Here is an 11468-nt window from a genome sequence, read left to right as displayed (position 1 = left end):
TCATGACTGACCATGTCAGAATCATGACTTCATAGCTCAGTTTCACACGAATACGCGCTGACACCTGGTGGTAGCAAAACGTATTGCAATATTAAGACACTTAAACGCATGCATAAAGAAACGCGACATTAATTATTTTTCAAAACATATTTGCCTTTAATTACATTCTTATTTACAGTATTGGTATCACAGGAGTTTCAAATCACTTCACAAAAACGCATTTATCTAAAAGTCCTTGGTTTTGTACCAAGACTAATTTTGGCTCAATCAAAGTCTTTTTCAATGTTAAGCAGTTGGCCTGAATGCAAGACATGCTCACTGTGTCTACAAGCCTGCATCCATTTTTTTCCAGGGATTTAAAAATAGCTATTTTACACACTCACACACTGCAGGAGTATTGCTGCCCCCCGCTCGCTTCATCGATGGCGCACTTGTCAAAGATGGAACCAGACAACACTGCTTCTTTCCACCACAGGTAGAACATTTGTTTCGATTATGACACATACCGTCTTCTTAAACTTCAGTGATTCCCAACGGATGGGATTTAGACTCCATTCAAACAAAAGTAACGATACCCAAGGGTGACTCATCTCAAATCGGCGCTGCTATAATTAAAGTCCCAACTTGTAATCACTGGGAAAGATGACCCCAGCCACTTCACAGAGGTCAGGGCTTATTTCACAAGGACTTTTTCAAACGGGATTTACACATTGAGATCAACCTGCAAAAAAGTATTTTAAATTAGTAGTTTATGTGACAATGTGTTAACTGTTGAATAAGGTTCTAAAGTGTGAATGCTTTGGTTCTGTAAACTGATGAGATATTTTTCTTGTTTTGAAAAAAGAACATCTGACAGGCACAGCTGAACAGAAAAGCCGTGTAAAGAAATGTTAACAGGAAAAGAGGAATCACCACACTGGTGCATTATGTTTTCAATAACATCAGAGGGGAGTCATTTGATGACACTCAGCCCCAATTGCTCTCTTTGCGAACACAACCCCAGCAGGAAGGGCTCAAAAGCAGGTCAATATTTCCGCTATTTGACGCCAAACATGAGCTGCTCAGCAGCACATTTTTCCCCCCACTCTTCCTTCCCTGTCTTTTTCCTCCCCATCCAAACTAAGTCAGCTTTAAATCAAGCTAACCCTAACATGTGTGTTTGTATTTAATTAAACCAGGAAAATGGGGTATGTGGGTGTGAAATTGGAAGCTCTAAAAAACGCTATATATGGTAGTCTCTTTCCTTAACCCGACTCAATTTTCTGATACTGAAGGCAGAGGTAACGATAGGGTGGGGCGACTACTCGCAGTTAGAATGTGTACCCTGCAGGGGGGGCTTTATCATCTTTGTTGCTCTCCAGGGAGAAAGGAGGAATGCGAACATCAAAATGGGAGCCATCTGTCCTTTCGATACGAAATGTTCCCCTGAACATAAAAAAAGTAGGCAATGTTAATGGCACAGAGGAGTGGAGAATAAAAACAGCTAGACAAAAGGTTACATCATGTATAGAACAAAAACTCACCACATGTGACCGCTGGGGGCTTGTAGAGAGACATGGCTGCTGTACTGAAATGCTGGCTGCTCTTTGGACAACACAGGCTCCTTTAATCACACAACAAGTCCACAATGACAAGACTGACTAAAAGCTGTGATGTCTATTAAATTTTCTTGCCGTTTAACTCAAGTGGGGGACACTCATACAATCGGCCCTAACGTGAGCATTTTTTTTTAAATGCCCTTGTCGCAGAAGGTTTATGCTGACCAATTATTCTGTGGTGTGGGTTCTGATTTTTCCTCCTCAAACCCATCTGAAAACAATCGGGCTGACAATTTTAAACTTCACAACCAGTCACACGAGGTGGGCCGAGGCACGGGCTCCATGAGTGACGGAAATCTGTGCAAAATAAATCGCTCTACTAACCCACTCCAACGGTGTGAATTGATCTTTTATTTTGTTAGATGGGTAATCACTATTTTGTTAGACTTGCAATCACTTGTCCCTCCCACTTAGGAACACCAAGGATTCAGCATTGTGTGTCAAGTCAGTGTGAGTGAGTTGCTCTGACCCTGCCAACCACGCCGCGACCTCGGACAGTCTCCAGGGTTCCGGACAGGCTGAAGATCCTCCAGTGTCTCTCTCTCAGCTGAACCACCTCATTGCCCATGTTCTCCAAACGGATGCAGTATCGCCACTTCACAAGATGACACACAGTAGATGAATTAAAACTGTTCAGACTAGTTCATGCATTATCTATTTTATGGGGCTTCGCATAATCGTTGCCGCTACTCACCCAGTAAACATGAGAATTCTGGCCTTCCTGAAGAGATAGAGATATCACAATGTAAAATAATTTTTCTAAGTGATTCCTCATTTATTGCTGATAATTGGTTCCAATATTGTCATCTGCGTATTGCTTCTCTTTTAATATAATGAGAACAGACTTCAATGTGTGTGGGTGACAGACAGCAAACGGACCCCTTCGGCTGCCCAATAAGATGCCTGGCGTAAATTAACGCAACAAAAGACCCCTTTGGCTACAGCTCAGTGGCCTAGTAGTAGAGTGTCCGCCCTGAGACTGGAAGGTTGTGGGTTCAAACCCCGGCCGGGTCATACCAAAGACTATAAAAATGGGACCCATTGCCTCCCTGCTTGGCACTCAGCATTAAGGGTTGGAATTGGGGGGTTAGATCACCAAATGATTCCCGAGCGCGGCACTGCTGCTGCTCACTGCTCCCCTCTCCCCCAGGGGATGGATCAAAATCACATGGGGATGGGTTAAATGCAGAGGACAAATTTCACCACACCCAGATGTGTGTGTGACGATGATCATTGGGACTTTAAAAACACACCTTTCTAAAAAACCAAAACTTTCGCTACAACGCGCTTTCGGGGTTAACGTGGTTCCCAAATTCTGGACCCCAAAGTCCGTGTAAAATCGAGATTTAGGTGTAAATAGTAAAGGTTGAGAGTCTAACTAGAAACCCAAAGCCTCACGACATGACCACGGTAACAAAACTGGACAAGAGTCCAGCGATTGCATCTAAAATGCAAGCTGTACTGCATGTTCCTTATTTACCCTCATGCCCATGTAGAAAGGGATTACGGTGACCCGGATGTTCTCAGTGGTCTCCCTGTGGACGTCCGACAGCTCCAACCAGGGGTGGTTCTTTTCTTGCCATGCTTTGAGGGTGTCCCTGGCAATGAATGGAGGAGCTACGATGGAGCGAGAAGGACAAGTTAACCGAGGAACAGAGCTATACCAAATGAGATGGTAGAAATGGCAGCTCCAGAAGTAATAGGAAGTACAGAAGAAAGAAAACAACATACTTGACAGGTCAAGACTGGGTGGTGGGTGCTTACATTTGGCATGGTTGTACATGAGGAAGCGTTCAAACAGCTCGTGTTGAATGGGGATCTGCTCTGCAGAGTTGTATGGCAGGATGTCTTCATGGCTCACATAGTCCAGACCTGATGGGAAGAAAGATACAGATTAAAAAATTCTTATAGGTATTTTACACCAAGGTGGATTACTGCATCTTGAACAGAGCTGGTTTTAGTCAGACGAGCATATCATACAGTGCTATTCAGGGGCGAGATAGATCACGGTGTATACCTGGGATGGCGTAAAGCGCTCTACTGTCATCATGGTTAGCCAGAAACGTCACTGCCTCTGTCTGAGACCTCTGAGACTGTTAAATGGAACACGAAGCAAAATTCACCAATATGTGTCTGCATGCGCTCACACAAAACAACAACCTTTTAAAGAGGCTATGTGCGCCTGAGTATAGTAACAGCGGCTGTCACATGCTAAGAGTCATACATGAGACAATGATACAGTTGAAACCAAACATATACAGTACATCTTGTGCAGTATTTAGCCGTTTGCAATGTGCAACCACTAGTTGTCGGTAAACCTCACACGATGCTAAATGCGATTCTCATGAGACAAGTCAATCATTGGTGGTAAACCCCATAAAATAAACAGTGTGCATTCTTAAATAGGTTTTTGCTTGTGTTGATAAATGAAAACCTCCAAATAATGAAACGTGTACTCTACCGCATCAGTAAAATTGTTTACAAGTTTGACATTTAGCAGTAGCATCAGATATGCCATCACCATCATCCATATTGCAAAAAATGTAATTGACACATATACTCGTCAAGGGCAAAAAGGTGTTACTGAATCCATATACAGTCGTATGACCTTTCCACAAAAAAAAAAAAAAAAAACCCAACAATGTCACACAAGGAGATGACTGAAAAAGTAACATTGCTTAACAGAATCACTTACAATGTGAGGGCAGTCTCTAGTATCAATCAGAACTTGATAGTAAGTGTGAGTCTTCCCCTTCACTTCCTTTGAGCCATGGCCACCAGGAGGCTCAGGCTTGCTAGAAGTAAAAAATAATAAAAAATACATAAAAAGATAAGAGCGTTGTGTTTACATGATGACAGGGGCAACGTGTTGCATAAAGCTGCAACGCCTTTGTTAATCAAAGACCAGTCATCTCAAATTGAGCGCTGGAGGCTTTACCTGTCAGACATGGGAGGTGTGATGTCTCTGTCGTACAGTCTGGCGTGCCATGGAAACAAGACAATACCTCGATAGCCAAAGACGCTGTGGAGAAAGAGCTGAGAACAACACAGAGGTGTGGGTGTCATATTGGATAAGACTCAAATAACAATCAGAAATCAAATGAAATAAAAATGTCTTTAGCAAGGCATCGTACTAACTGTTAAAATTTTATTATTGTCACAATGATACAATGAAACTGTGAAAAATCTAAATATGCTCATATGGACTAAGAGTGTTTTTGTTGACATCCACTCTGCGACCCTCCAAAGTGTGGCAGCTAAACATGGCTATGCAAGTATTTACCTGTCCTGTCTCATATTTGCCGTGCTGCTTAAGAGCCTCAAACACTCCAACCGTCTCCAAAATCTTCCCTTCAGGCCTGTTCCTGCCAAATACAGGCAATGTCAGTTCATAATGGCTTGTGTTAGAACAATGAGGATACATTCACAGAATAATGTTGGGGTGAGAAAAACATAACCGTGTAAATAATCAGATTCCAATATTGAACGTAATTATCATGATTATGATTTTTATCCTTTTTTCCATTTTTTATTCCATTTAAAAAGCATTTGGAGGGCACCTCACCATTCAAAGCAAACGCTTCATAAGTGGAAATTCAGTAGTCGACAATTACTATGTCAGCAGGCGTCCAGGTCATGGGTCACAACGTTGAAAAAATGTTTAGAAATGTTTAGAAATGACGCTGGCATTCAAACACGGGTGTATAGACTTTTTAAATGCTCTGTATATAGCATATGTCTGACTTGCATCTAAATTCAGTGGACATTGTCCACGCGCAGTAGATGTTGATGTTTGGGCTGTGACATACTTTCTCATACCGAAAGGAAATACATAAATAAGTCCGTGGTCATGCGCCCAGTTTTGAGCATAATTTTAAATAACCTCTCTCACTCAAAAACACAGTTGTCATGCTTACAGTTTGTTTTGTGTAAATGACTCTCTTGTGTAAGAACGAATCTTTTTGGTTATTTATTTTCCTTTCATTGTTGCGCCAAAGTGCTGATTTTATGCAAGAGCCAGCTTTGTTTATTCTACAAGATACCCTCTTATAGAAACAATCTACATGATCCCCAGAGGAGGCTAAATCCTTCTTTGCTGCTATAGCGATAATCTCAATCATAACTTTGACAAGATTGTGCAGAACACCTTGACTTGTCAGATGTTACACAAATTCCATTAGATCTCCACTGCTGCGCTTTCACAAACACATACTGACCAGAAGAGACAACAACAGCTGGTCACAAACATGCATACTTCTTTGCTACCTAGAGAGCTAATCTTTACAACACTGATAGAGTCATTGTCTATTACATTCTGATGGATTCCGTTTTTTTTTTTTTTTTACGTAGTATTAGATAAGTATTATTTAGGAATAAATACTGATCAAGTCATAGAGCTAGCAAATACATGTTAAATATCCAACCCTAACCTAGCTGCTGTTGCAATAATGTAATCCACTACATTTGCTTTGAATAGTGAACGCTATACTCCAAAGAAGATTTTATAACTTGGCAGTAGAAGCAATAATTCAGGATGAGCTAGTTTTAAGTCTTGGCGGCAGATACAGCGATAAAAATTTTCCAATGTGTTGTTATAGACTCATTCCGAAATTGAGTAGTTTCTCCACAAAATTATAACACACAAACACTGCAATAACAATGTAAAATTGTTTTGTTTTAATTATATCTTCTTACTGTGTTGTCTATATAATGTGTATTTTACGAATAAAAAAAAAACAAAAATCCCAGAAAACTGTCATTCATTTCATGTAATTTGAAGGAAAAACATATCAAGATATTGCTATCGGGGGATCAATTATAAACACCAACCAAAATCAATGCACATTAAAACACAATTGGTAAAAATGTTAGAACAACAACTTAATACAGGGTTTCTGGGCAAACATTGTAACATTATAAAAGTGCTTCCGGTCAAACCATGCATTACCACATCTACTGGATAAAAGCCAGTGAATGCCACAGGCCAACTACGTCAGTTTTATAGGCCCTGGGAAACATATAATGCTCGTAATTATAAAGAAGTTTGGAAGGTGTTGACCACATGACAACAGTTCCTGACATTTCTTTTTTTACGATACAATCTTTAGAAACTCGTGCATAGCTAGGTCTTTAGCTTGTTAGCATTGACAGGAGGAGGACACTGGCTGTGTGTCTTACCGTGACGACATGAATCTCCTCTGCTGAGCGACACCGTACATTCCGCAGGCTCGGCATTCCAGTTGTGGTCTATACGTTTCGAACCTGCTGTCAGTCATACTTAATAATCTATGTGCGCGTTTATTGTTATATTTACTGAAAGTGCTCAGCAGACCTCTACGTAACGCGCAGGCCGCCATCTTTGTTGGTGGTGGCACGCTTTTACCCACGCACGCACGTTTGTACGTACGCACTGATGTTGCCTTCAGGGACAACGAAAATAGTACGAATTGGAACTAATGTTTATTACGAGCGTCCTTTACGCTGACATGTTTCAACAGTCTGTCAAAACATGTCAGTGTAAAGGACGTTCGGGTAAGGCCTACACTATACGATGACTTTTTGTTAACTTAAGTTACTAGTTGAGATGACTTTTCCCCCCATTAGCCTTATAAACAACTGTTGGAAAGGTTTATTGATCTCATTAATATATATTCATACGTGGATAATAGCTTATAATGTTTTTCAAATATATTCTTTCTGTATAATTCAATCTGACGACGTTTTGTAAGGGATTTAAAGTCGTTATGTTACGTATAAATAATAAAAAATACGGGGAAACATGAAGGCACCAAAAACATTCATCTGGAACGAGACGTGCAAAACATGATATTAATTTAAAATTATTGTTTATTTTCTTTCAAACAATCAAATAGAATACTACCAAACCAACTCCGTTGTGCGTAATGAATTCGTAATTTAGAAATCATTTTACACGGGTGATCACGTGAGAGTTACCTCATCTGGTCACGGGGTAAAAACATGGCTACTTGCATCTTGAGCTTTTGCACCGCTTTCTAACGTTACAGTTATTTACGTCTCCTATTGTTGCACATTCCTACCGAATATTCTGTGTGTTGTCGTTAAACAAAATTATGGCTTCGGCGTTCGTGGTTGGAGATCAATTCCGAAATAGAGTGTCAGGACTGTTGGAACAGACGGACTCGTCTCTGCCCGAAGAGCTGAGAACACAACTGGGTAATCTACTTGAAAATAAAGGACAGATTACTCTGCCATTTAGTACAGCGCGACAATTGAAAAAGTATCTTCAAGATGAAGGTAATGTGATGTCACCGCAGGCATGATTTTATTTTATTTTCTCTCGCGCTCTCCATCTCTGTCACTTGGTCTCCATGCTAATTGCATTTATTCATGAGCCTATTTGAAAAGGAATGTTTGCGTGGTTTTCAGTAAAATAAAGCACAGAAATATGTTTTGGTTTTTCCAGAAGTGACGCCTAGAATGAATGACTGTTTATTTACACTATGATGTTCTTTTTTCTAGGGCATCCATTCTATTTGCATGACTTGTTGGAGGATAGTTCATTTCACCTGCCGGAGGTTGTGAAGCCCCCCAGAGTAAGTCGATGGCAGTTTATCGAGCTTGAAATGTTGACATATATTTAAAAAATGCGTTCCCCGATTGAATATTTATTTGACTCAATTACAAAATGTTCCAAGGAAAGATCTTCTACCAAGTATGTGTGAACGTTTTTGTTACAAAATGTGTAATTAAATGTTTCAGCCTCTTCACCACTTGTTTGATGAAACACGTCAATAAATCAAAGTGAGTTGGACAAACATTGAACACAAATGTGATAATTTTCTCTAATTTCAGAACCCTGAGCTGGTTGCACGGTTGGAAATCATTAAAGCCAGACTAGCAAACGAGGAATACAATAAGATGACTCGTAACGTAAACACTCAGGTAAATCATTTTGTGTTCACACGTGACAAGGTTTACATTATAAGGGACCGCACTAATCGTCATTGCAAACTCTAGCCTAATGATTACATTTATACTCCTGTGCAGGAAATTAACCGTAATGGAACACTGGCAGATTTGGGACAGCAAGGTTAGTGTGTTGTAGAGTTTCCACATCATTTGAAGGGGATATATCTTCAAATGCACTTTTGTCATACCCGTAATTGCTTGCATGTGGGTTTTCAGTTTACCAGGGTTCTGGTAAATATCAAGCTATTAAGGCATCTTGAAAACGTTTTAAATAGTGAAAATAACTTTGGAATATGTTCAATTTAAATATTCTTTTATTGGTGTCGTACATTCTGATGGGTGTACATATTTTCTGTTTCTAAAGTACGATCAGCCAAAGCAGTGGTTGTGACTGTTTTCAACTTCCTGGTGACAGTAATCGCTACATTTGCCTGCTCCTACATGGGCAGTCAGTACCTATTCACTGAAACAACAGCGGTAAGAATTTTTCTGGTGTGCCCCAAAGTTCAAATGTTATGTTGGTATCCAAAAGCATTTTAATTCTGACTTAACTATTTTATTTTTATTTTTGCCAGAGAGTAATATCTGCTGTGATCGCAACGTCTGTAGTGGGACTAGCTGAGCTGTATGTCCTGGTCCGGACCATGGAGGGGGAACTCGGTGACCCCTAGCACAACAAACAAGGGAACTACACTAAAGTCAAAAAGGGAAACTCCATTTAAGAGCAGCCTTTTAATAAGGTCACACTGTATTAACATTATATGAACCAAGAGAGTCTTCACATTTAAATGACACCAATTTCCACTTTGCTATTAGGCAGGGCTTTTGGCACCCTCATATGGCAACTTATGGCATTGTTGAAAAAGCACAACTGCGAATAGGGCAGTTTTTCGGCAAAATTTTATTCAGAAATGGCTTTGTATTTTGGATGCTCGTTTAAAAAATGGGGTTAGGTTGAATTTTTTTTTTTTTTAAGCACATCAGGTTTTTTGAGTTATTTTTTTCTCAAGTTCGACCCACATAAGTATACAAATTTACAGATACAAACACTAGAAATTTTAAGGTGTTTAATTCATAATGTTTTAGAAAAAGAATCTTCCTGTTGCGGACCCTAACCCTTAATTCATAAATATTACATATAAAGTATTTGTAATATGTATAATATATATATTACATACGTTATTATGACATTATTATTATTATTAAAATTTAATGTGCTAGAGGAAAAAAAAAAGCCATGTTTGGAATCTCATTAAGAATTGGAGCTCTGATGAAAATATTTAGTCTGTTGACAAGTGTTGTTTGATGCTATTTTATTTTATAAATATTTCATTTTTACTGCTTTTTATTTATTATCTCTGTTTTTGCCAGAAACCAAAATCTAAAATATAATTATCATGAATAAATGAACACCTGTGATTTTCGTTTGATTCTGATGATATTAATAAAGCCATGCATCTGTATCTGACTCTAATTGAATGATAATCATCAGTTGATTTTAGTCCATTCAGCAAAAACAACAGTACGTATACTCAATGTCATAAGCTATTAATTTGGTTATTAAATTTGATCATTTTATTCTACAAGAGTTTATGTAGCAATTATTGTTCGTTCCATTTGGTACCTTCCAACCAGGAAGCTCTTCTAGATTATGGCTATTTTCTTAGCTTGTTTTAATTAGTTAAGGTCTGTATCAAGTTATACAATGAGAATACATCTAAAGAACACTTCACAAGCTATTGCTATAGGCTAGATCTGCTAATAACGTGCTAGTAGTAATAATAAAGCATTGAATCACCACTGCCAATAAGGTCGCTGGGTCAGGAAAAACAATGACAACAACACATATAGAAAGATTACTGTTCATAATCAATTTCAAAACAATTCAAACACGACTCAGATGATCTCTGATCCCTTCTTCACATTTAAATTCTTATTTTTTTGGACATATTTTTATGCCGGTATCCGCTTGTTTGGTCCTATCGCATAAATGGGAGGATTAAAAGATGTAACTACATCTGGAGGGGCAAAAGTATTTTCCTGAATTCTGAGATTTGACACCCGGATTAAAGGTTTATTGAAAGATTATTTGGTATTAAAGATGATTGTGATATGCGGAGATCACTGTCCACTGCACGACTGTCTTGTCCATCCGTCATATTCGTGTATGTATTATACTTCTCATGTAATATTTCAAAACTTAAATCCAAGCATAATTACAGGACCTGTAAGCTGATAGACCCCAAAGCTTTGGCTTTAATTTTCATTAGTTTATTCCGCCTGCCTACTCTACTCATGATACTTACAGAGTAGAGATTTAAAAAACAACTATCTTCTGTGGTATCTCTGCACATGGAGTGATTTTAATCAGGATGTTTTGAAAAATAATTCTCAGAGGGCCACAGTATAAGGTAACATAGTACAATGTAGATCATAACAAGAGTTGGCTGCTGTGAGAACAACACGTGTTTCCAGAGTGGAAATAAGCAGCCTTTCTGTGAATGCGTTGTGTTTTGTTCATGGGATACCCTCTCAATTAGTTCTCAGTTTCATAAAATCAATTTACAAAACTTGTGCATCTTCCAACAAATATTATTTCCATTTTCTACACCACTTGTTTTCATTAGAGTGACAAATGAGCTGGAGCCTTTCCATGCTGCCTTTGTTTTTAATATTTTCTTGCCAAAGTATTGAATTATTGACTGGTAACATTGTAAAGACCCTGTGAAGTTGTTTTCATCATTTGTATCTAATTACATTAAATATGTTTGAGGGTGAACATTCCAAAAAAGTGGTTTCGCATCGCCCCTGATGAGGCAAAATGTGCTTTTTTGCATTTCAGTGTGCTTAGTACATTAAAATTCAGGCTGTGCTCTTAAAAAGAAGTACACAGAAGAAGCTCGCGGGGACACACGGACG

At 38.9% G+C, this 11468-nt stretch overlaps 2 protein-coding genes across 3 annotated transcripts; one reads left to right on the top strand and one right to left on the bottom strand.

The window, feature by feature from the left end:
• Window positions 1-132: 132 nt before the first annotated feature.
• poldip2 (polymerase (DNA-directed), delta interacting protein 2) lies at window positions 133-6995 on the bottom strand. Of its 2 annotated transcripts, none has more exons than XM_049725030.1 (11): window positions 6777-6995; window positions 4882-4963; window positions 4537-4634; window positions 4294-4393; window positions 3616-3691; window positions 3363-3470; window positions 3079-3215; window positions 2293-2319; window positions 2068-2193; window positions 1524-1603; window positions 133-1425 (listed from the first exon to the last, which is right to left on the bottom strand). In XM_049725030.1, exons 1-11 carry the CDS (start codon window positions 6953-6955, stop codon window positions 1311-1313), a joined length of 1128 nt encoding a protein of 375 aa, XP_049580987.1. In that variant the 5' UTR covers window positions 6956-6995; the 3' UTR covers window positions 133-1310. The 2 variants fall into 2 exon arrangements, with proteins under 2 accessions (XP_049580987.1, XP_049580988.1); XM_049725031.1 differs by having other exon boundaries at window positions 4882-4957.
• Window positions 6996-7539: 544 nt separating this feature from the next.
• Window positions 7540-10012, top strand: tmem199 (transmembrane protein 199). The gene is made up of 6 exons (XM_049725033.2): window positions 7540-7874; window positions 8100-8173; window positions 8433-8522; window positions 8628-8670; window positions 8914-9026; window positions 9125-10012. The coding sequence occupies exons 1-6, from the start codon at window positions 7691-7693 to the stop codon at window positions 9218-9220; spliced, it is 600 nt and encodes a 199-aa protein (XP_049580990.1). The 5' UTR covers window positions 7540-7690; the 3' UTR covers window positions 9221-10012.
• The last annotated feature ends 1456 nt before the right edge of the window (window positions 10013-11468 follow it).

This window comes from Syngnathus scovelli, chromosome 7, assembly GCF_024217435.2.
Source record: "Syngnathus scovelli strain Florida chromosome 7, RoL_Ssco_1.2, whole genome shotgun sequence".
NCBI classification, from domain to species: Eukaryota; Metazoa; Chordata; class Actinopteri; order Syngnathiformes; family Syngnathidae; genus Syngnathus; species Syngnathus scovelli.
The sequence above is the reverse complement of the archived record's forward strand: the minus strand, read 5'-3'. Positions and strand labels throughout refer to the sequence as shown.

Coding starts and splice junctions, on each gene's coding strand:
- tmem199 (XM_049725033.2), top strand. CDS start 7,691: ATGGCTTCGGCGTTCGTGGTTGGAGATCAATTCCGAAATAGAGTGTCA. Junction 7,875..8,099: donor AAAGTATCTTCAAGATGAAG/GTAATGTGATGT, acceptor TCTTTTTTCTAG/GGCATCCATTCTATTTGCAT. Junction 8,523..8,627: donor CTCGTAACGTAAACACTCAG/GTAAATCATTTT, acceptor ACTCCTGTGCAG/GAAATTAACCGTAATGGAAC.
- poldip2 (XM_049725030.1), bottom strand. CDS start 6,955: ATGGCGGCCTGCGCGTTACGTAGAGGTCTGCTGAGCACTTTCAGTAAA. Junction 3,692..4,293: donor CTAGAGACTGCCCTCACATT/GTAAGTGATTCT, acceptor TCCATTTAACAG/TCTCAGAGGTCTCAGACAGA. Junction 3,216..3,362: donor CATGTACAACCATGCCAAAT/GTAAGCACCCAC, acceptor GCTCCATCGTAG/CTCCTCCATTCATTGCCAGG.